This window comes from Acomys russatus, chromosome 31 (assembly GCF_903995435.1).
Source record: "Acomys russatus chromosome 31, mAcoRus1.1, whole genome shotgun sequence".
Lineage (NCBI taxonomy): Eukaryota > Metazoa > Chordata > Mammalia > Rodentia > Muridae > Acomys > Acomys russatus.
Genome location: NC_067167.1, coordinates 29,631,485 through 29,657,529, shown reverse-complemented (window position 1 = coordinate 29,657,529; position 26,045 = coordinate 29,631,485). Strand labels below are relative to the sequence as shown.

The 26,045-nt window shown below is 38.3% G+C and overlaps 2 protein-coding genes across 3 annotated transcripts in view; both read left to right on the top strand.

Moving 5' to 3' along the window:
* Syt1 (synaptotagmin 1) overlaps nucleotides 1–26,045 on the top strand; it is a 402,656-nt gene that overhangs the window by 175,530 nt on the left and 201,081 nt on the right. For both annotated transcript variants that reach the window (XM_051139676.1, XM_051139675.1), the window contains exon 3: nucleotides 25,730–25,912. In XM_051139676.1, coding sequence (XP_050995633.1) covers nucleotides 25,747–25,912 — 166 coding nt within the window. In that variant the 5' untranslated portion in view covers nucleotides 25,730–25,746. The remainder of the gene's footprint in view (nucleotides 1–25,729; nucleotides 25,913–26,045) is intronic.
* On the top strand, nucleotides 16,570–17,526 carry LOC127183582 (lys-63-specific deubiquitinase BRCC36-like). Its single transcript, XM_051139677.1, has one exon. It carries the CDS (start codon nucleotides 16,576–16,578, stop codon nucleotides 17,452–17,454), a length of 879 nt encoding a protein of 292 aa, XP_050995634.1. The 5' UTR covers nucleotides 16,570–16,575; the 3' UTR covers nucleotides 17,455–17,526.

The following is a 26,045-nucleotide window of genomic DNA, read 5'->3' as shown; positions in this document are numbered from 1 at the left end:
ACATCTACCCTCTTGAGTGTCTTTGATGCCCGAAGCTGCCCAAACCAATTCTAACTGCTGTGAACACTTTAAATGCTGAGGTCAAATTGTCAATAGAATCTTGTCTGGGTGGATTTCATGCCAGTGAGATAGATATAGAATTGGCATTTCAATAAGCTACTTGGACAGACTTTAATACTTAAATTCTGTTAACCTGTGAGCCCAGATTAAAACACAAATAAATGAGAAAACCCCTATTGTTAACTAAGCCCACTTTGCATACTGACTGCTATCCCTGGTAATTGTGAGGGCATGTCAGACCGTTCTGTACTTGTGAGGTCTTAGTTTTGCCCATTCTGGGTTCTATTAGATACAGATGCTTTTGTGGGCTTAGAGGCAGCTTACCTACCTGCATTAGCAGAAAGGTCAAAGCCTTTGAAACACAGTTTCCTGTCTCTGCTGTTACATTCTTAATTTGCAAAAAACTGTTGTTCCATTCTTAACTCTCGAAACATTCCTTATAATTACCAATCACTTTTCAGAAGGAAAAATTTAACTTGTTTTTTTCACTTACTCAAAAGATTTTAAAATGTCTGTATTTAGGCTTTTTTAAAGCAATTTTTGTGCTCAATCTTGTACATAAAAAATGAAAGATAGAATTAGGGAGAGAGAGAATACATATAAACTAAAGGGAGAAGAACTACAAATAAGCTAACCTGGTGGGGTATAAAACAGCAGAATTTAAGGAACATAAGGACTGTTTTATATGTAAGGGACAAGTTATCCTCGGGCTTTGAATGTGTGTGTGTGTGTGTGTGTGTGTGTGTGTGTGTGTGTGTGTGTGTGTATGTGTGTTCCTGCCCAGATAGATAAGGCAAACCTTAATGATGTAAATCTAAGAGATTAAAATGTGCCACACTCACCGTGCTGTCCCATGATCTATCCCCATTTGCAATCTAACTTGGGAGAAACTAACAATGGAGATTAAAAAAGAAATCAAGCTACTTGCTTTTGATGGTCAGTCTTCATTGTTAGTCTCTTGGGAGACATGTCTGGAGATGCCTACAAGGTTGTTTCTGCAAAGACCTAACCAAGGAGGAAAAGGCCACCTTACATGTTGATGCCACCATTCCATGGTCAGGGGTTGGGGCTCAGACTGGATTTAAAGGGAAAGGGAGAAAGATCATTGCATGTTAGCCCCTCCCCCTTCCCTGAAGATGCAGCATCCCCCTCCCCCACTCCTGCAGCTACACCGTCCCCCTCCCCGCTGTAACTCTACTCTCAATTCACTCCAAATGAACCTTCTTTTCCTTAAGTTGCTTTTTTTTTCCCCCAGAGCTGAGAACTGAACCCAGAGCCTTGTGCTTGCTAGGCATGCGCTCTACCGCTGAGCTAAGTCTCCGACCCCTTAAGTTGCTTTTATCGGGTATTTTGTCACCGCAACACGAAATAATGTATGAAATACCCAATGCAAAATAATATCCTCGGCTGGTGCCTTAGTTTGAGGAGGACCCCAGGATCCAGATCTGCCTGTCATAAAGTTCTTCTTGTAGGTTTCCAGGACCCTATGGGTCCTACTATTTCCTCTTTCTTCCATGCTACTCTTGCCTAAAGTCTCAATCGGATATCCTCTCCTCTGACCCACTTTCTTGGTAAGTAAAGATTTTCCAAGGAGAATATAGGCAGTAGGCTTCGAACCCCTACCAAGACCTAGCCGACGAACATGATATTCTCCACCGTTGAGTGGAGAGTGAGATCTGACTCTCACACGAACTCTGGTGCCCCTTTTCTGACCATGTCCCCCGGATGGGGAGACCTGGTGGCACTCAGAGGAAGGATAGCTAATTACCAAGAAGAGACTTGATATTCTGAGAGCATATATAGGGGGAGGAGGTCTCCCTCAGTCACAGACATAGGGGAGGGGAGAAATGGGAGGGAGGGAAGAATGGGAGGAAACAGGGGAAGGGCTAACAATCGAGATGTAATATGAATAAATTAATAAAAAAATCCTTTTTTTTTTTTTTTTTTTTTTTTTTTTTACAGAGCTATAAAAGACAAAGTTACAATTTTAGGTCTTTAACAGTGTATCTCTATTAAGAATTGCCTCCAGGGTCGGGGTGCAGGCCTTTAATCCCAGCACTCAGGAGGCGAAGGCAGGTGGATTACCATGAGTTCAAGGCCAGCCTGGTCTACACAGTGAGTCCAGGACAGGCAAGGCTACACAGAGAAACCCTGTCTCGAAAAACCAAAAACAAACAAACACACAAAAACAAAACAAACAAGAAAAAAAAAAAAAAACAAGTTACATGTGGGAGAAAATTCCCCTTTCCATTAGTAACCACTGCTGTGGAGAAATGTGTGCCTTTAAGCTTTAGGGAGGACATTTCCCCTTCCCACAAAGAGAGCAAAGCCTCCAGTGAGAACTAATTGTCCTATGGTTGGTTGACAGCTTCCCTCCTGTTGTTACATACAGCCAGATGATACACTCCATACACACAACAGGAGGCAAGCGAGCCAATCAGTTAGGGGAACCAGTGGTTCCAGTTTTTACAATGTAGTTGAGATTGTAGATGAAATTGCCTGAAAATAATAAGAATGTTAAAGATCAGTGATGAAACCTAAAGAAATAAATTTATATTACAGCAAAGGCAGAAGCTTCTTGATCCCCTCTTCCGCAGGTGGGCAGTGTTAATGGAATACCAATTAGGGTTTGGCAGCCATGAATAAATAGGCTGTCAAAGCTACGCAGGTTGTGTCCATGGTTCTGGAAAGGCTACAGATTTTTATCTTTCATGTGACGTGGCTGAAGTTAGTAGAAAGCTCCATGTGATTAATTACTTTCAAAGATGAAGTTCTGTGACTCCCCTTTTATGGACATGAGATTTGAAAACTGCATCAGTCAAACCATGCAATCCCATGCCTTCTTTGGGCTCCACGTTTAATAATTGGCGTTCATGTACAGTCAATGTCATGTGTAAAGGTGTTCGAAGATTGAGACCAGTAAGCCTGTGTTGGGAAAGCACGGGTCCTCTTGCTGTAGTACAACTTGATGGGATCCTCAGCTCACACAAAGCTCTAATGCAGTGTTTGTTATAACCATCACAATGTAGCTTCAAGGTGCAGAAGAAAGCAGGATAGACATGGATCGTGATGTCCCACGTGCTGTCTAAAGTCAGGCATCACACTGAATAGTGTGAGTGTTTGACTCTGGCCAAAGGCTTATGGTCCCCTAATCTGGAAACTGAGACAAGAAGCACAGAGGTCAATAATGTTTCATTTAAGAGAGGGGGAGAAAGGAAAATATTTATTCACTTAATACAAATTGTTTCATTTAAGACAAAGTATAGAAAGGACTGAAAAATCATCACTCCAGAAGAGTTTGCCCCAGGAAACTAACCTCAGACTGACTGATTAAAGCTGCCTCTCCTAGAATGCTGTCAGTCCCATGTTGTTAGTTTGTCCTGAGGTCAATAAAGGGATAAATAAGATATTGCTATATGTGGGGGTGGGGACAGGGGGTGCTTGTCTCTAAAACTCAAACACGTTCTGAGAAGAATTATCTAGAGTTATTATAACTCCATCCCTGAGAGTTAATAAGTTTCTGGGGTTTTTTTTCCTGAGGAGAAAGAAAGAAAAACAATTAAAACATAGAAAATTACTTCTAAATTTTAAATTCAGGATAGGAGAGACTTTATCTCATTCAAATTTTCCTAACAATAAAATCATGTTGAAATTTGTTACCAAACTCCGTTTTGTAATTATATTCTGGGAATTAACTGGAAATAAAAGCCAACTGATAGTCCCAGCTCCTTATCTTTGCTATTTTAATGCTTATATCTGCTTCCATTTTAATTAATTTTACTAATCCATTTAGTTAATGAATAAGTAAATCAGCATCGTGGGGAAAAAACATCAGTTGCAGCAACAGTAGAGAATTGTTCATTCAGAAGTGACCCACAGCTACCCAAGTGAACTTGTCAACATAGATTTGTTATTTTGTTAATATTCTAATTTCCGTTTTATTGTTCTTCTTCGAGGAAAAAAAATGTTTCACAGTTAATCTCTATGGTACTTTTGTTTCTAAGCTCTCTAAAAGACTTTGACTCGGCAGTCGCCAAGTATTTGAATATAAATTGATTTTATGCAATACACTGAAGACAAGTATTTTATTGATATAAATGGTTTCTTTATTTGTAGAATTACACAAAAAATTATTTTGAAGCAGCATGGGTCCTATCTGGATGGTATTAGAATTTCATGCCCAAATCAAGTTGAAGATTAATCTTATGAGGTTTTTTGTGGCTCCTCTTTTAGGTTGTAGCATAAATGACTATAGCTAAAAATATCTGATGATTAGAAGTATTGGGGGGGGAACGCTTTGAGAAACAAGACGTAAGAGATGACAGAATAGTTGTTTAAAGGTTGACAGAGTTTTTCTTAATTTCAGTTTTTTATTCATGAAGAAAATACTTAAATTTTAGGACTTCTTGTTAGTATATGAGTTAGTATTAAATTATATATGTAATACAGAAGATGTCAAGACATCGTGGAAACAGAGCCCTGGTGTACGGAAAAGTATGAGCTTTTGAAAAGTACACATATGTACATATATATATGTATGTGTATATATATATATATATATATATATATATATATATATATATATTATTGATTTCTAGACTTCCTGCACCAAGGAAGTGGTTATAATCTTTACCTAGCATGGCCAACAGAGAAATCTCGGGAGCATTAGCAAAACCTGTGATTGCTTAAGTTCTTTTGCTGTGTTTTAATGCCACACCACCCTTGTTTCTTGGGCAAGCTGTTTTTATCATTCACAACTGCATGTGCAGTCAGTCAGTCTCTGGTGATGGAGTTCTCCACACGCCCATCTCAGGCAGCTGATTCACATGGCTTTCTCTCTAACATCTTCAGCAAAAATGCTGCCTGGACTCTCTACTTGTGATGAATAACTGCGTGATTTTGCAACCACGTGTTCCTTCTTCCAACACCAAGGACTCTGTCCCCATTTCCTCGCTGCCAGCTGCTTTCTCCTTCTGTACTGTACCAGCGGTTTGTAATGATGTACGCCCCGTCTCTTGTAGACTTTATAGCCACTGCAGATTTAAAGCACACCTCCATTCTCCTTATTAAAATTGTCCTCTCGCCTCTTTAAATACCAATTCTCCTCAAAACTGAGCACAATCTGATCTAAACTGTAAAACCCAGAGATGTATTAAAACCCTGTCCAATGTCAGAGAGGAAAATGACAATTGATGGGCTGGTTTACCCAAGTTTGTATCACTTAGTCCTTCACCAAAGAGTAAGGCAAAGCAAGGCAGAGACATAGATCTCAGCAGCAACTTCCAACTCCTGCCATTTCCTAGTGGAGACTAAGAAGTGCTAAGTGCTGGAAAACTCAGGTTGCTGGCAGGCAAAATTGTTACTTAAGTAGAAAATTATTACATACTGTAATTCTACAAATGCAACAATAGTGGATAAAAGTCCTGGTCTCATTCCTTCCCCGATACAAAATGAATGGAATATTTCATATGTTGAAGAAAAATAAGGTATTTTCCTTAAGATAAATGTCACTTCTGTACCTTGTAGCATGTTAGCTAGAAGTGCTTATTTATGCTTTCTTCCAGGTAGGAAAAATATGAAAAAAAGCAAAAGGATATAAACTCTAAGCTACACACACACACACACACACACACACACACACACACACACACACACCTTATTAAATCAGAAACTCTGAAGTGTTCTAAAACCTAGAAGGCATTTTATAATCATTAGTGACAATAACAGATTTGGGGAAACAGCAGAACAGAGCTCCTTGCAAGAAACCTAGTCACTTGGCCCTTGATACACTCTCCAAGGATGCCTGCATGGAGCACCAGTATGGCAGAGTAATATATTAACAAGAAAGCTCCACTTTACCAACAAACAACTGGCTCTGGTTTCAAGACTGGTATTAGGGATCATTATAAGAATCTCTGAATGGATAGGACAGGCATAGGACCCAAAGAGAAGCACGTTAAAGTTCTCTTATCTCAGACAAATCTGGAGTGAATTAGATACAGCCCCTGCCAGAAAATGAATTCACTCAAGAAGTGTCCTCCTCACCTTGACACCCCGAGGCCCTTCCTGGGTACATCCTGGCCACCTGACTGCTCATCTAGAAGGAAGGATGTTACCACTAGTTGAGATTCGGCTACTCAGACTCACGGTAATGGAAGGAAGTTGCACATTAATGATATGGGAGAAGTGGCGCTGTCGTGTTCTATTCCTGTTGTAATACAGTGTATAATATGGACTCCTCTCAAGAGCTTAGTAATAGTAGCTTTCCTCACAGTGCACCTGCCTTCCTTATGGGGCATGTTTTCCAAGAAAAATCCTATCTAGTCAATGAGCCACCAGCTTGAACAAAAAGTAGAAAGGTCAAAGCTCAAGAAACTCTAGTTGGCAAACAGAGTATTGTCTCACAGGTAAGCTAGGCAGGTCATGCTATCATCCTTAAAGCTGCTCCTGGCTCTTTCCGGTTTTCAGGGCTTTTTCATTCTCTTCATTTCTAAAGCCATAGAGGCCTAGGCCCACCGCCCACCAACACCATCAAGGTGTTTCTGATTTGTCTTTCTTGTAGCTACAGTGGAATAGGTAGTGCTAATCTGGCATGTGCCCATGTATGTATTACGTGGGAATTGGACTTGGTAAGCAATATCTCTCAATGTCCTGCAAAGCCTTATCAATGCCAATGGGCATTAAAAATTCTATCCAGCTTTGTACAGAATCTTGAAGAATTTGCTTTAGTGGTGGCTGTTGTTTTATTTTTAAAAGTATAAATATATAGATATAGATATATATAAATCCTATTCCATAGAGGGAAAAAATAAGCAACATCCACTAAGAGGCTGACCAAAGTATTTCAGCATCCTTTTAGTGCAGTTGGTGTGGGTTTGGAAGCAAAAGGACACTGTTGCAGAAACATGGGCAGAAAACGTTAACCTATCCCAGAATCCAAACTTCAAAACGATAATCGTGTTTTCAAAGCCATTGTTTGGTACGGCTCACACTAATCCACAAGGAGCTAATTTGTAAAGCCAAATGCCAACTGACATTCTAGGATCGGACATGGCTTCTCCGTGACTGTGCACTCTTCTCTGATAGAGAACTCCATGTGGCAAACAGCACTATGTTAACCCTCATGCAGGCAGAACTGAGCGTTCAGGCAGTGGCCTCTGCAATGAGGATGCATGTGTCTCCTACTCAGACCAGGAAAGGGAATGCAATCACTACTGACCGGCGTGCCTGCCATGTGATTATCTACTCTCTTTTCAGTTAATGCAGAAACACCAGTTCAGAATAGAGGTGATACCGGTCTATTTGTAAGTCAAGGAAAGGCAGTGTCACAACACGGATTCCTCTAAAACTGGGCATATTAAGAGGCCTTGTGCTTGGGGCGGGGTTCTTAATCCTCTCTTGTTAATGAATTTTACTGTATTTCTGAAACTTTAATTTTGACATTTCATTTTAGACTTCCCTTTCTTTAGGAATGTGTGCTTCTCACTTTAATACTTTAAACTTTGTGGATAGCGCTGTATATTTTCTGCATGAAAACTCTGATACAAAGTTACCTTTCGGGATTTTTGGTTTTTTTCAACATTTATTCATTTAGTGTGAATGTATGTGTATGTGTGTGAGAGAGAGAGAGAGAGAGAGAGAGAGAGAGAGAGAGAGAGGAGAGAGAGAGAGAGGAGAGAGAGAGAGAGAGAGAGAGAGAGAGAGAGAGAGAGAGAGAGAGAGAGAGAGAGAGAGAGCGCGCCATACACATGTGGATATCAAAAGACTACATTGGGAGCTGATTTTCTCATTTGATCATATGGTCTAAGGAGTTGAACTCAGGCCCTCAGTATTGATTATGGGAGCATTTACCTACTGAACCATGGTGCCAGGCCTAAAGTTACATTTTTTTTTTAACCTTTATATATCTTAGTTTGATTTTGTAATTTTAGCACCATTGTATTAGTAACACTTGACTAGCATTTTCTTCTCTCTTTTTTCCTTTTAAATCACAAAACCTTGACATAGTGTTTAGTCCTTTGTCTTAACCATCCTTGATTTTTGCAATCCCTTGATTACAAAATCTACTGAGTGGTTCCTATGAGCCATATCACTGATAAACAAGTAGAGCTTTATTGAGTCATAGCATTTAATTCATTCATATTTTACCACCTATAATACAGGGGGACTTTTAGCTGATTAAAATCGACACTCTTATTTTATTCATGCTATCAGCATATTTTAATCATAATACAATGTTCATTTATCCATACTGTGATATTAAGGAATGAATTTATCATGCTATACCTTCACTCAGAAATGGCTCCATAGCCAACTAGCTATTAATTTAGGTTCAGCTACATTTATTACCTATTCTGAAGACTATTAGTGACATGGAAAAAACATATGGCTAAATATGATTTTTTTTGTTTTATGAGGTTCTGTGTGTGTGTGTGTGTGTGTGTGTGTGTGTGTGTGTGTGTGTGTGTGTTGCCCTGGCTGTCCTGGAACTTGTTCTGTAGACCAGGTTGGCTTCAGGAAGAGCTGAGATTAAAGGCCTGTGCCGCCACCACATGGCATGTTCTCTTGAATACATGGAGACGATGTTGCATACATATCATGGTTTTGAATTCTGATTTGAGGCACAAACTTGAAGTTTGAGAAACCAGCAACCTTGGTTTTTCCAACAAAAATGCCAGAGATCCCCACTTTATATGTTGCTTTGGTTTGACAGAGATGGCGCCCACTTATGAATATCTACAGCTGAAGCAATATCACATTTTAAACATTTTTAGTTTTCTCTGTTATTTTTTTAAAAGATGTGTGTCACTCTTAATGCTTTAGGTCCTTTTTTCATTTCCACATGTAAGACCTGACATTAATTTGTTGATAAATAAGTATGGAAATTTTGCCTGAAGAGATGAGCAAGCCACCTACACAATAGCTTCATATTGATGAAATTAAAGTGTCTATAATTACTAGATGTGAGATAAGAAGGCACCTTGGTTCTTCATAGTGCCCTTCTCAGTGAGCCACACTGCCGGTTTGTGATGGCGATGAATGGGTGTGGACAGAGCACTCTTTAAACAGAAACCATGTCTTTCTAAACCCTTTCTTTGAAGATCTGCAATACAAACTGTGATACAATCATCAGTCAGTTTATTGAGTGTCCCATATGAGGACAATTGCTGTCCTAATGAAAGTACAAGTTTATAAACCACAATCTCTTACCAGTTACTGTTTCTTCCAAGTGAGATCATGATGTAATTATATTTTATAGGAAATGTGTTCTCTTTTCTCCTCTTATGGAAAATAGATGGTTTTTTTTTGTCACATAATATATCCTGATTATGGTTTCTCCTACCTCAACTCCTCCCAGTTCCTCCCCACCTCTCTTCCTATCCAGATCTACCCCCTTTCTGTCTCTATTAGAAAACAAAGAAGCTTCTAAGGGATGATAGCAAAATAAAATAAAACAAAAACACCAAAATGGGACAAAGCAAACAAACAAACAGAAAGAAGAGAACCCTACCTCCAAAAAAAAAAAAAAAAAAAAAAAAAAAGACACAACATAGATATAGATGCAGAGACCCACTCATTGCACACTTAGGAATCCCATAGAATCAATAAACTAGAAGCCATAATATATACACAAAAGGACTATAGGGTAAAAAGAGAGAAAAAGTAAAACTATATAAGATTTTCAAAAAAGGGAAAGCCACTGGGCATGGTGACACATGCTTTTAACCCCAGCACTTGGGAGGCAGAGGCAAGTGGATCGACATGAGTTTCAGGCCAGCCTGGTCTACAAAGCGAGTCCAGGAAAGCCAAGGCTACACAGAGAAACCCTGTCTTGGCAGGAAAAAAAAACAGGGAAAACCCCTGATATGATGTTATGAAACAAAGAACTTCCAAAGATACCATTGAGTTTGTTTTCTGTTAGTCATTTGCTGATGGGCATGCAACCTACCCTTAAGAGTAGTTCTGTTCCCCAGTGAAACTCTCTAAGTTTTCATTGGCAAATGGTCATCAGCTGGAAATAACATTTGGGTTAGGGATGGGGGCATGTGTTCACTTCTCCTTTCAGCTCTAGGACCCCATCTGCTGCAGAAGCATGCAGGCCCTGTGCATGCTACTTCAGGTTCTGTGCGTTCATATGAGCTGTACTCACATTGATTTGGAAGGCCTTGTTTTCCCCGGTGTCCTCCATCTACTCTGGCTCTAACAATCTTTCTACCTCCTCTTCTGTAGGGTTCCTTGAATACTAAGTGGAGGAATTTGACTGAAACATCACACTTAGGACTGAGTGTTGTAAGGTCTATCCCACTCTGTGTAATGTCTGCTGTGGGTCTCTATGGTTTTTTCCCATCTGCTGCAGGAGGGAGCTTCTCTGATGCTTGGCTGATTTATGAGTATAGCAAAATGTCATTAGAATTCATTTCATTGCTACATTTTTTTAGAACTAGCATTTGATTTTACCCGAGGTCTCTGGGCTATGTAGTCTCAGGTTCTTGGTCACCTAAGTAGTGGTGAGTATGGGTTCCATCTCTGGGAAGTGGGCCTCAAGAATAATCAGATACTGTTTGGTTATTCCCATGCACTCTGTGTCATCATTGCCCTAGCAAATCTTGCAGTCAGGATACCATAGCAGATCCAAGACTTTGTGGCTTGGTTGGTGTTAAAGTTTCTCCTTTGATAGTATACAGAGTACCTTCCTGTACCAAAGACACTAGAACCTAGAGAAGTGAAGGTTCTATGTAGATAATAACGTGACTTTTTCATCTTCAGTGATTTGTGTAGGTGTTGTCCTCAGCAATGGGCCCTTGCCATCAGTTCATGGAGAGCAACCTATGGTCCTGGCAACAGTCTGAGTTGTTTGGTAGTTGGCCAACAACTTAATTAGATGTGACCCAAATCCAGTACTGGCAACTTCATTTGGTGACAGATGTCCAGTTTGGGCTCTGGCTCCCCCATCTTCAGGGGAATTCATTTAGATCACCTTCATATGTGTATATATTTAAGGAAGTTTCTAGTATATTAGGCTTCTATACAAACCTTCATTTGACCCTTAATTTTAGCTCTTTCTCTCAACATTCCCTCCCTTGTGCCTTTTTTCTCTTCCCTTCCATTCTCATTTGGCCCTTGTGTTCAAGTCGCTCTACATCCATTCCTATTTATTCTACTTCCCTTTCCTAGGGAAACCTGTCTTCCCTGCCCAGTCCCTTACTCTACACTTAGCCTCTGTGGTTCTCGGGAATGTAGAATATTGACTTAACAGCTAATATGCATATATAAACAAATAAAAACCGTATTTGTCTTTCTGGCTCTAGGTTACCACACTCTAGATGATTTTTTTTTTTTTTCCATGCATTTACGTCTGAATTTCATTATTTCCTTTTTAATCACTGAGTAGTAGTCCATTGTGAATTTTTTCATTTTCTTTATCCATGTATTGGTTGTAGGACATCTAGGTTCTTCCCAGTTTCTAGATATCATGAATAGAGCAGCAATAAACATGATTGAGAAAATATCTCTGTGGTAGGATGAAGCATTCTTTGGGTATATGCCCAAGAGTAATATAGCTGAATCAATAACCATTTTCTTGAGAAACTGCCATAGTGATTACCATAGTGGCTATAGAGTTTGCAATCCCACCAGCAATGGCTGACTGTTCCCCTCACCAAACATCCTCAAGAGCATGAGCTGGTACTAATTTTATTGATCTCAACCATTTTGATGGATGCTCAATAAAATTTAAAGTAATGTTGATTTGCATTTACCTGATGAGTAAGAATGTTGAAATTTTATATGTTTCTTGGCCATTTGAGTTTCCTCTATTAAGAATTCTGTTTAAGTTTGTACCTCTTTTTTTTTTTTTTTTCTGTTGTTGTTTTGGTTTTTTTGGGTTTTTGAGACAGGGTTTCTCTGTGTAGACTTGGCTGTCCTAGACTAGCTTTGTAGAGCAGGCTGGCCTTGAACTCACAGAGATCCACCTGCCTCTGCCTCCTGAGTGCTGGGATTAAAGGCATGTGCCACCACGCCCAGCTTTTTTTTCTTTTTCTTTTTTTCTTTTTTCTTTTTCTTTTTCTTTTTTTGTTTAATTTGTTTTCTAGATAGATAGTTTTATGAGTTATTTATATATCTTAAATATCATCCCCCTGTCTGATTTGCAGTTTCTAAAAATCTTTTCCCATTCTGTAGGCTGCTGCTCTATCTGAATAATGGTATCCTTTACTATGCTGAAGCTTCTCAGTTTCATGAATCCTCATTCACTAGTTTTTCATATTTTGAAGTTCAGAATGGTAACACATCCAGCAGTTCTTTTATTTTCTTCAGGACTGTTTTAGCTATCCTGAGTGTTTTGTGTTTCCATACAAAGCTGAAAATTGTCCTTTCAAGGTCTGTGAAGAATTGTGTTGGGATCTTGATGGGAATTACATTGAATATGTAGATTGCTCTTGGTGTAATAGCCATTTTTACTATGTCAACTCTACCATCCCATGAGCATGAGCAATTGTTCCAAAATGTTTTCCTTTTAAGTATATCTTTTATTTGTTCTTTGGCAATATCAAATACATCTATAACATGTCTTGACCCGACCATTATTTTAAAACCACTTTCTTAGAATTATAGATGTGATCTCAGATTGTCAAGAGGAGGAAGGCATGAGAATCTTTATGGAAGCATTTCAAACTTTATGAAAGCTTCACCCATGGATAGACAATAGAGACAGAGTATAAATTGTTTCCTATTAAGAAACAAAAGCAAAACAAGAGAAGGAGAAAGAAAAGAAGGGAGGGAGTTGCCTAGGAAGTGCTTGAGAGTTAGACCCCTGGAGTCACAGCTGTCTGTCATTAAATGTTTTTCCCAAATTAACTCCCTGATTTGCTTCTAAACTGTCCCTTATATATTCTAATATGAAGATATATTTAGATAAAGATTTACAGCCATTCATATATAGATAAAGCATGGCTGTACACGGCCCCTGTTATACATTTTCATTGATAATAATGAGTATGTTGAAAGGTAGACCTTTGAAGTTAAATATTATGTTCCAAAGTGTATGTTTCTCTAAACCTTTTACAGCACTTAAATGAAAGGAAACAAGTCACTAACCAGTTTTCTTATATTTCATATCAGCTCTGTTCTTGCCTTTCTAAAACCTGGACTGTAAGGCATTAAGCTTTACCATAAGTTATAGACTGAATGAATGGAACAAGTGACTATCTCTCAGACCCGCTAAGACTCTGAAGCTAAGGGTCAGAGGTACACGGAAGAACATCAGGAAGAAACCAAACTACCAAAGCATGGTATAAAATAAATTTATAAAATGGTAGGTGTTTAGCCAGGCAGTGCTGGTGCACATCTTTAATCCCAGCACTTGGGAGGCAGAGGCAGACAGATCTCTATGAGTTTGATGCTAGCCTGGTCTACAGAGTGAGTTCCAGGGCAACCAGGACTACACAGAGAAACTTTGTCTTGAAACATCAAAACAAATCAAAATAAAAAAAGTGGCTTATATGGGTGACACAAATTGAACTTAGAACAAAACCCACAACTACTACTACTAGTACTTCTCCTCCTCCTCTTCCTCCTCCTCCTCCTCCTTTTTACTATTTTCTTTCAGGGAGGTCACAAGATGATGTAGGTAGACCTGCGAAGACAGGGAAGTAAATGTGATCAGAGTGCATTATGTGAAACTCCCAAATAATCGATAAAAATATTATGTTGGGGGAAAAGGGTTTGTATTGGTATTTTGGGGAGCCTATTGTAAAGTGCTTATACACATTGCCTCTTGGCTGCAAGCAACAGACAGTGGCACACAAACTGGGCTGAGCCTTAAAGTGTTTGCCTTCTTTTACAAGACCCAAGGTGAGGGATGGTTAGTGAGGCAACTCACCATCACTGTTAATCTCATGATTGCCACCAAACTTCCACTCTGCCATCCATAAAGTATCAGCTTATCTTCATTAGTTTTCACATGCTCACAACAGTTCCAGGTCCCAGAGCAACCACAGTCCCAACCAGCAGAGGAAGTGTTGGTTTCTGTGAATATCTTCATTATTAAGGTTAGAAAAATGTTCACAAAAGGAACCCAGCAAACTTCCTTTTATATCACAACATACCCAAATTGTATCACACAGTTTCAAAGAAACTGTTGGTAAAAGGAACCATGTTATCATGACTGACATCTAAACTAAGATTTGCCTATGAGGTGATGATATAAGGCTATCTCCCTAGAGCCACAGTTATCCAGAAACAACAACAAAACAATGTGTTTATATTAAATTGTAGGGAAGGGATGGGTTATTTTGTAGACTGTAGATGCTGTTTATGTTTTCTGCTCACAAAAATCCACTGACACATAATAGAAGGTAGAATTTGGGAAGGAGGAAGCAAAATTGGTGCCTTTCATAGTTCATGGCTGAGATATTTAGAATACAGACTAAAATAGTAGTAGGTTTCTTTGTGGCACTCTCAATAATCTCTATATGATGTGTCTCCTCAGTACAGTCCCCCACAATAGTTTCTCCAGCCAGCAACTCTGATTCGGAGCTTTTCGTTCTCAATGGGCCTGAGAGATGTTCATTACATTTCTTTTTTTTTAAAAAAACATGATGAAAATTATTCAAAGCACTTTGCGTCATACCGGACACATTGTAGGCGCACAATTTACTCATTCCATCAACATTTATTTGCTTATTAGTAGAAAAGTTTCATGGATTATGGAACTAGCCCAGGTCAGTGCAAAGCTTAGCTCTATCATTTACCAGTTGTGTAACCTTTGGCGAGACTTCTCATCTTTAATACATAACATTTTATATAACATAATGTAACACAATATATAACATAGAACATAATATATAACATATGACATAACATAGTATATAACATTTCCTGATTTATGATGCTTATTTTTAAATATCAAATGCATTTATACCCTCAAAATCATTTTTTAAATGCCTGAATAATACATCTTAATAAGGATTGTATACCTTTGTTTATTAACATGCTATCTCAAGCTGGAAGACTGAAGCATTTTCCAAGCATTGTGTTTACCACAATTGGAGCTGCAGATCGATTTTCAAGCTTTGCTTCACTGTATGGCAAAACAATGACAGTTTGAACAGTTTGATAAAAGAGAGCTTTGTGCTACAAGCTTAGATTTTTCTCTCAAGTGCCTGCAGCTCAAAAACAGTGAGAGCTCAGAGCTGGGATTCAACAAAGCAAGAGAGAATGGGGATTCCAAATCATTTATCTGTAGCTTCTATAGAAAGCATTTTGAGAGCCAATTGGCTTGAACCAACTAACCTACGTTTCTTCAAGAACTGCCAAAGCATCTAATTTTATCTTTCTATATAAAAGTGAGAGAGCAACTTCAATTAACGTTGTACTTTAGAGCACATAAAATTAATCAGTGGAAGATGTCAACTCCAAAAGAAACAGTGAACAACAATAAAAATAAATCAGATATAAATTTAGAAATCATCCCATCTATATTGTTTATATTTCCTCTTGGTTTTTATGTTCATATTTCCTATCAAATATAAGGAAAGAAAGGAAAAGGGAAGGGAGGGAACATTTGGATTTCATCATTTTTATAACAATATACTTGAACTCTATCTATATTTGAAAAGTTATCCCTTCTTGATCATAACCTTGTCTGCCTAGCTGAAATCTTGGGAGACCCATTAAAAAGCATAAATGTTCTCCAATGTGGACTGGCAATTTAAAAACAAGCATGTTTTTCTAGCTGCAATAATAAAATATTTTCTTAAAATAGAAATGGGTGCAAATTAGCAATGGTAATTTTATGAATTCATTATCAAATGCTTACAGAACAGCTCTAATGTCCCATGTTTTCAGAGAGCTGTGTCCTCACTGTAGGGGAGTTTTCAGGTTTATAAGGATTTTTTGATTTTTGGGGGGTCATTATTGTAATAACTGAATGTTTCACTTTTGGCTTGGACACTTTGTTAATTTCTGTCATTTCAGTCCCTTGTTATATTTATCTGAAAAAAAAAAACTAATGGAGCAATTTTTATTTTAACTAATTCCTAAAAAGCTAATGCTGATTAAAATTACTAAACATAATAGAGGGAATGAGAAGCTACACTTGTTCACATTTTTATAAAGCTTATCACCTTATAATATATATAAATAATGCTCATTTTTCCTTTGGCTCTAAAAAAACCCCATTACTCATAAAATTTATTCTCAATTTTATATTCCCTTGCCAGAAATGATTGCAAAATAAATTGTGCCAATAGAAATTCATAGTATCTCTGATATCTTTAGACATATTTAACTTGTTAACACAGTAAAAGAAAAAAAAAAAACCCAGAACATTGCCTAGGTGCCCCTAGGCAGGCTCCACCCCCTGCACTCTAGACCCCACCCCTTGTAAGACTGGGCCACACCCCCTTGCTCCTGGCTCCGCCCCTATGAAACCTTGCAAAGCAAGCTGGGAAAACTGCTTCAGAGTCCCTGTTTGATCCGGTTGCGGGCTCAAGGCCTTCCTGAGTGGAGCGGAGTATGATGGCGGTGCGGATGAGGCAGACCGTACAGGCCGTTCATCTTGAGTCTGACGCTTTCCTGGTTTGTCTCAACCACGCACTGAGCACAGAGAAGGAGGAAGTAATGGGTCTGTGTATAGGGCAGTTGAGTGATGATACGAGGAGTGACTCCAAGTTTCCATACGCTGGGAATGAAACGAACGCAATGGCGGAAAAGATGGATGCCATCAGAATCGTTCACATTCGTTCTGTCATCATCTTGCGACGTTCTGACAAGACAAAGGACCGAGTAGAAATTTCTCCGGAACAACTCTCTGCAGCCTCGATAGAGGCAGACAGGTTAGCAGAACAAACAGGTCGTCCCATGAGAGTTGTTGGCTGGTACCATTCCCACCCTCATATAACCGTTTGGCCTTCTCACGTCGATGTCCGTACACAAGCCATGTACCAGATGATGGATCAAGGCTTTGTAGGACTGATTTTTGCTTGTTTCATAGAAGACAAAAGCACAAAGACTGGTCGCATACTCTATACTTGTTTCCAGTCCATGCAAGCACCAAAGAGCTCAGAATATGAGAGAATTGAAATCCCGATCCATATTGTACCTCGTACCACCATTGGGAAAGTTTGCCTCAAATCAGCAGTAGAGCTGCCGAGGATCTTATGTCAGGAAGAACAAGATGCCTACAGGAGGATTCACGGCCTTACGCATCTGGACTCAGTAACCAAGATCCATAACGGCTCAGTGTTTACCAAGCATCTGTGCAGTCAGCTGACTGCAGTCTGCGGGCCTCTACTGCAGTGGTTGGAGGACAGACTAGAGCAAAACCAGCAGCATTTGCGGGAGCTGGAGCAAGAAAAGGAAGGCCTCATGCAGGAGCTGCGTTCCCTCAAATAAAGCAGGAGGACAAAAATGGGCAGATGAAAATACCTTGCATACAATTTATAAACTTAATTAATTTCAAAGAAGATAGAGGACTCACAGTACATAACTTCAAGATTTGTTACAAAGCTGCAGTAATGAAGATACTATGGTATTTGCAGAAGAATAGATATAAATATCAATGGAACATTAAAGAAAATCCAGAAATAAACCCACAAGGATATGCCTGACTAATTTTGACAAAGCACAAGAGTAATTCAGGGAAGAAAGGACAGTCATTTTGGCAAATTGAACCTGTACAGGCCAACAAAGTAAGTTCTGACAGTACTTCAGAAACTTCATGGATTTAATGTAAGATGGAAAACCTTGCCGGGTGTGGTGGCGCACGCCTGTAATCCCAGCTCTCGGGAGGCGGAAGCAGACGGATTGCTATGAGTTTGAAGCCAGCCTGGGCCATAAAGCCAGTCTAGGACATCCAAAGCTACACACAGAAACCCTGTCTCAGAAAAAGAAAAAGAAAAAAGGAAAAGAAAAAGAAAGAAAGAAAAGAAAAGAAAAAGAAAAAAATCATATTAGAAAAATCTTCAGGAGACAAGTTTTTAAACTTCAGCCCAAAAGCTTAATCCCGAAAAAAAACCAAAGTAGATATGTTGGACTTCACCAAAATTAAAACTTTATTTTGAAAAAAAAAGAAAGAAAGAAAAATAAGAAACAAGAAATTACCTGCAACCCTTGTAGCATCTAATAACTATGGGAAAATACAATATAATCAAAACTCAAAAATGATCAAAATTGGGAATGAGAAGATATAAATAGACATTTTCACCAAAGAGGATATACAGATGGCAGGTACTGTTATGAAAATATGGTGAACTTCACCAGTCACTGAGGAATACAATTTAAAACTAGAGTGTTATGTGACATATACTTGACAGGATTGCTAAAGATATAATAGTGAAAATACCAACTATTATTAAGGATACAAGCTATATTTCTCACACACCAGTGGCAGGAATGTAAAATGCAGAGGCTCTGTAGAAGAATTTGGCAATAGTTTATAAAGTTAATTGTATACTTTGATTATATAAGGACCCAGCAGTTGTATTGTCTTGGCACACACACACAAAAAAAATACTTTTACAAAATTTTTGATAGCAGCTTTATTTGAGATAGCCTCAGATCACAAACCACCCAAACATTTTGCAGTGGGTAAATAGTTAAACCATTCCAGCCCGGGCATACCACTCTGTAGCAGAAAGGGATATACAACTTAGATGAGCTTTGGGATATATTAAAGTAAGTGAAAAAAAGTTAATCTCTAAAGGTTACTTGATGTACAGTTGCATTTCTAGAGCATGTCGAAATGTCAGAACTATGGCAAGAAGTAACATAAATGACTTCCTGGGTTTGGGACTGCATAGTATTTAGTATATGTGTGACTATTGTGTATTACAGTCTGGCATAAGAGTTCATTTAAGCTGATGAAATAGTATTATTCTTACTTTAGTGTTTAGTACATAAAACTATTCCAGTGCTAATATTTTCATAGATTTATATAACAAACACTAATTCATGTAAAATCTAGGGACAGTGAATGTTGTACCATTGTCGTAATTGTTTTTGGTTTTGAACTTATACAGTTGTGGGAGATCTTACAAAAAGAGAAACTGAGGAAAGGGGAAATGGGGTCCTTGTACAGTGTTCATAATTTCAGGCAAGTCTATGATAATTGCAAAATAAATAAATACATATTTTAAAGGAGTGCTAGTATAACGCGTTTCATTTAATATTGCCTTCAAACTCGTTCGAAATACTCGAGTCTCATTCTGCTGGTGTCTGTGCTACATGCTGACACAGGAAGGCTTCCGACAGCAAACGGATTCATTGCCTTTGCTTAGGTTCCCCTGAGATGAGTCACAAGATGGACCATTGCGGAGACTAGCAACCATCTTGAGCATACCCAGGTGAAGAGCAGTTTATCCTGGCAGAAAGTGAGATGCCATAAAATCTAAGAAAACCCTCACTTCAGACACACGAACATGTACAAATATATACTGGAAAATAATGTTGTATTTGGTTTTCATTCAGCAATTTTTTAAGCTATCTACTAGAAGCCCCACATCAGTCAATATCATCACATAGCCGTCTTCCACATATAACAGTTGGGACCAAAGTATGAACTTAGTAACAAAATTTGCCAGCTTGTATATAAATTGTTCTGGGAACTGGCAAGCTTACAGAACTCACATATTCAGTTTTATTTCCTGTTATGCTTTCTGGAGGCCACGATGCAGATATCCAGATAACCGTGTTAGCTTTTGAGGAGACACCATACAGGATCTCAAAGGTATCTGAAAGAATGGCCCCATGGTGGTGCGGTGGCGTAGCAATGGTTGTAGCATAGTGCTTCTCAGTCTTCCTAACGCTGTGACCCTTTAATACAGGTCCCTGTGCTGTGGTGACCTCCGCCCATAAAATTAGTTCCATTGCTACTTTTTAACTGCAACTTTGATGCTCTTATAACTCATAATGTAAATAGCTGTTTTTGATGGTCTTAGGCGACCCCTGTGAAATGGTCTTCTGGCCGTCCCAGAAAAGGGTAAGACATCTGTGTACAGAATCCTGGCTGAGCAAAGCAAATGTATTTTTTTTTTTCTCGTCTATATGCTCTGGGCACATCAGATCATTTCAAAACATACATACTTAGAGAAGATTTTTATTGGCCTGACTATACATTTTATTCATTATTATTTTAGATGCATGTTGTAGTCTAATGAATGAATGAAAGAAGGGTATAGATTTGGGTGGGTGGATCTGGGAGGCGTTGGGGAGGAGAAATTGGAATCAGATTATATGGTATAAAAATATATTATCAATTAAAAATAATTTTAAAGCATGGCTCAGTGGGCTAAAGGTGCTCACCTCCAAACCTGAAACCCTGAGTTCAATGCCTGGGGCTCACATGGTAGAAATAAAGAATCAAGCACCAGAGTTGCCCTCTGCCTTTCATGTACATGTAGTATGGCGTGGGTAAACACTCACATCATGCAGATGCATATACATACAACTATATAGTTTAAAATAAATAAATAACATGGAGCTAATAAACCTGCCTACTTCCGTGGTTATTGTCAGGATTATGGTAATATATTTGTGGTACAGATAGAACACTGTGTGAAGCATAGCAAAAGATTTATGTTTATATATTGTTGTTTATTGGCTCAGACCTGTTTGCAGTTATATCCTCATCCCTCCCTAAATCTGCTATGACTATGACCATATTGCCATCTACATACCATCTTTCCCATGATTAGAGCCTGTGAAAATGCAGTATTACTGAGACGATGCTATCGATGGACAAACACTGGCATTTGTATCTTGATTATATGTTACACTCACTACTTACAGGGTCTGGGGTTGGGTACATCTTTCTTTATAGGAAGCAAAGTTAAGTTAAAAACGAGGAAAGGGGGAAAGGAGAGCAAATATAGGTGCTTTAAACACATTGGAGCAGCTTGTACATAAACCTAGAAATGACACTCTTTGACATAAGACTTCAATTTCTCTTCATACGTTGTATGGAAACTCATACCAATGTTTTCCAACGCCTCTCCCACTTTTTAATCTAACCCTTTTATTGTGTATCTGTCACCAAAAACCAGCCCCCACCCACCATAACAGAGCCCCATAATCTCTTGATTCCCTCTTACATCTCCCAAGACAATGTGTTGGTCTGAACTGCCGAGAAGATGCACCTTGAGGCTGACATTCAAACACCTGCAAACTTGTGGGAGAGTTTGATATGCTACTAGGCTTCACTTACTGCCTAAGCATCCTCAGGCAAGGAAAGGATGCAAATGAAAATGACAACAGTGGTTCATTATTTTTCCAAGTTCTTTGACACTGAGTATGATCATACTCCCTGGGAACCTTACCTGGCTTTGACACAAGTCAGTAAAGAATGCTTTCTATATCATGTTCTAAAGGAAAAACTGAAACGCATAACAGGCTATGGATGAGGTGAGGGACGGTTTTGTGTATCAGCATTCACTAGTGATAGGATTAGAATTGTCCTTAGGGACATGAAATTGTCTGGCCAATTCAATGGAGGAGGTCTTTGCCTATGTCTGTCAGCAACTGATGCTCTCTGAATATACTATAAAGGAAGTGTGGGGCTCCTTACTGTATTGGAATAGGGCAAAGAAGGATGCATGTGGCATCTAGGTTAGCTTTATACATGTTTTATGATAAATGGGAAGACACCAATGAAGTAAAATCCATAACTCTGTTCTCTCCCTCCAATACAGAACACCCTGTTTCCTCATTTCCCTTGGACTATTTTTAATGATTACTCCAAAAATAACTTACAGTTTTTAGGTCTTAGATATTCACATTCTTTCTTTGGTAATAGTTTTGATAATTCTTTGCCCTTTTGTTTGCCCTTGAATTGTTTATACTCTCATTACACAGTACAATACTTAAATAGAGGTGCAAATAGTGATTTCCGTAGAAACCATTCTTTATGCAGTATAATAAGAAAAATCTGATACAATCTGAGAAGTCTATACAAAGTTTTAGATCTAGAGATGGACATAATTAAAGTCCTAAAAAAAATAAGTATAAGGGAATAGAAGGAAAGCTGTCATAGCAACAATGATTCTGATTTTCTCAGGTTAAACCACAAGTTATTAACCTTTATGGCACTTTACAATTTTTTCTACACTGTATTTCAACCAATGGCCATTTTATTTTTTTTTTCTTTTGGTGAAAATTTTTTTCACTATCTGTCTGTGAGGTTTAGTGTATATTTAAATATATTTTCAATCTGGAATTCAAATGTTAAGTTCATATTGCAGGATCCAGCTTTCATTAAGAACAAACAATTTTAGAGGATTGTTTTTATAATTTAAAATAACTTGAATTTATACCATATGGAGAACATAAATGCATAGGAGAAGATGAAAATTGCATGAGAAGTTTAGCATTTTTACTCTATCTTTACACCTCCTCTTTATGAAAATCCTTTACTTGTAAACAATGTGCAGTCTATGCAATGTTTCAAAGCTCATATTAGCAGCCATACTCCCTTCTGCTTTCAAGCTTACATCTATTTAAGACAAAGTTAGTACTATTATTTTATAAATACCACAATTGATTGACTAATTTAGGTAATTTATGAAATTGTAGTCCCTATAAACATCTTTATATTAAGTTATATATCAGTAATGAGTTCTTCATCATAGTAATTTCTGTTATAAAGATGAACCCTTACACAGATTTTGATATGTTCTATCATTTTGGGTCCATATAGCATGTTTTGTTTCCACCCTTCTACACAATTACCAAGTTCCTTGTATGCTGGCCTTTGCTATTGATATTTAGCCAAAATGTTAAGTGAATATGTCCTTGTTGTTTTAATTTTCACATTTTTATTATAAAAAAGTAATCTACATTTTCTTATCTTTGTTTTAGAAAATATTTTGTGCATGTCCAATATTTTTTTTTAATTTCAGTCTTCTAAAAATCCATTCTCACAAGCTAAGTGACTATGCATATGTAATTAAGCAATCTGCTTCCTGTTGGTGAGATAACATGTGTGTCCCATTCACTGGTAAATAAATTCAAAAGAAAATCATAACTACAGCAGCACTGAGCCCCTAAATGGTACTAGAACGCTTGACTAGCTAAGGGGACCTAGATCAGAGGAAGTTTGTGTAGGACGTATGGCTTAAGTAGGAGAGTCACATCTCCATTTCTTTATAGTTTTTATTGGATATAATTTTTTCATACAATATTCCATCATCTCCTCCCAAATCATACTAACCTTCTTAGCTATCGAACTCCGTGCCTTCTTTTTCTCTTTTAGAAAACAAACAGACCAAAAAAAAAAAAAAAATGAACAAGTCAACAAAGGAAGAGAAACAAAACGCGCGCACACACTCACACGCACATGCACACATGCACACAGGACCCAATTAACGGCGATTGTGAAGAGACCAGCATCATAAAGGTGAAATCTTCTGGGAATTGTTTCCTCAGGGTTAATGCACAGAAGTTCCAGAGTACCTTCTTCTGGCCAAAACCTGGTCATGTGTAAGAGCCTCAGAGATAGTGCTGATTTTGAAGGCACCAAGGAGTCATGGAAACCAGCTGACGCATGGCACTGTGAGAAGCCAGGAGAAGCCCCCTGGTGACTGTTCAGCCTTAGTAGCTGTTGAAGGCCCAGGATCGAAACATTCACTCAGAGAAGTTGGGCCTTGGCACCATGAAAAGTACCCAAGAGCAGATGTTGGCAAAAGTGCAGCCCAGCTGCAGTAGGAGACTCCAGAGTTCTGCAGATCCCAGTGAAGCTGCCTTCACCCGCTAAGACGCATTGTCTATGCTGTGCAAGGCCTTTGGAGCCCAAAAGGATGTGACTGATTCTCAAACATTGGGCACTGAGTTATTTGCAGTGTTAGAATTCAGTTTTCTTTGTCCAGCTTGTCACTTTGCCCGTGGTTTTCTTCCCTCTTGGAATAAGAAAGTATTTAACTTACTTTGATTTTACAGAAATCCATAGTTGATAGAATAGGGAATTATAAAGAGACGTTAGATTCTTAGACAGACTTAGGATTTTAAAGAAATTTAACTTTTAAAATATTCAAAATTTTCACAGTCATAGGGGAGGGGAGTAAGGGGAAAATGGGAGGGAGGGAAGAATGGGAGGATACAAGGGATGGGGTAATAATTGAGGTATAATATGAATAAATTAATAAAATATATTAAAAAATAAATGAAATAGTCAAAATTTTAAAACTCCAAGTTTTAAGTTTCGAATATTTTATATTGTTATAACTATTAATGTGATATCTGGGGTATAAACAGAAAAGGAAAAGTTGTTCTTAACTAGTATTGTATTGGTGTGTCAAGTTGAGAAAGGGTCAATTGTCCTGGCTCGTTCTTATATCAACTTGATACAAACTAGTCATCAGAAAGGAGGAAACCACCCCTGAAAAAATGCTTCCATAAGCTCCAGCTGTGGGCAAGCTATAGGGCATTTTCTGTTAGCAATTGATGTGGGAGGGTTTAGCCCTCTGTGGGCGGGGACACCGTGAGACAGATGGTCCTTTGTGCTCTAAGAGAGCAGGCTAAACAAGCCCATGAAGAAGAACAAGCCAGTAAACAGCAACCCTCCATGGCTCTGCATCGCTTCCTGAGTCCACGTTGCTACCCTAACTTCAGTGATGAGTTACGATGTGGAAGCATAAGCCAAACAAACCCTGTCCTCTTCCAGTTGCTTCTGATGATGGGTTCATCACAGTAGTCCCCTGAATAACACAGGCAGCACAGTTCATTTCTTTCTGCTTCATAAGTGTCAAACTGAGAAGTCATACAACTTTTCAAAATATGTTTAGCTGGAGAATAAGACTAAAAGTCCTGTCTTCCAAATTCAAAGCCAAATGTTTTCATTTACAACCTTAGAATTATTTGGATTTTTTTTTCATCCAAAGGTAAATAAACATTTAAAAAGATTGAATGAATTTGATAAAAATTATTCAATAAGATAATGAAGCTAGATGAATTTAAATAATTAAGCATACAGGCCTTGTTTCATTATTAGTATCTTGATATATGTAATCTATTATGCCACATTTACAGTGATGTAAATATGCCACCTAGCAGAAAATGTAAATTATTGATCAAGATTACCACCTAGAGTAAAGGTCAAAAAATGACTAGAGATAAAACGTCCCATTGATAAGAGATTCAAGAAACATTTGCTGTACACTGCTTATGGTGTCCTACGCTTCTAGCATTATAAGATTCTGTACAGTTATTTTAAAAGTCACTAACATTTTGAGTATATGCAATCACTAGCAACATTTCCAAAACTAACATCCATAATTTGTGTTTTTCTTTTAAGATAATATAAGATGCTTAGAGCATAGGGGGAGCATGGGTGTCATCAACAATTATTTCCTACACATTTTCAGAAGGAATCATTAAAAATTAAATTTGCACAGCAAAACTGAGCTTGTATACCCAGCTAATAGGTTTGACAGCTTACATAGTATTGTCGGGAGAGAATGCTAGTCAGTAACTACATTTGGTCTTAGCCTTCCGGGAAGGAGCTCTCCACTCGCTGTGGTTCCATAAATATTTCATGAGCCAACATAAAGTAATATGCTAATGGCAGGCTGCTTACCCAGGGAGCAGGTGCATGCAGTGTGTTTTCATCTCTGGTACACCTGTAATATGGGGTCAGGCATGGCATTCTGAATTGACTTTCTCTTTGCTTTCCCCATCACAGTTTCCCTTGAACCAAAAATGGTGAGTGAGAGTCATCATGAGGCCCTGGCCGCCCCACCAGTCACCACTGTTGCGACTGTTGTCCCACATAATGCCACCGAGCCAGCCAGTCCTGGGGAAGGAAAGGAAGATGCCTTTTCCAAGCTGAAGCAGAAGTTTATGAATGAACTGCATAAAATTCCATGTGAGTATACTGTTTTCATTAAAAAAAGAAGATTGAACAATCGTTAGAATCATTGGAAAATCAGCAGAACTTAATATGTTATTCTCCTTGGTGGTGCTCTTTGGTAGTATTCCACTGATAAATGAAATGGTTA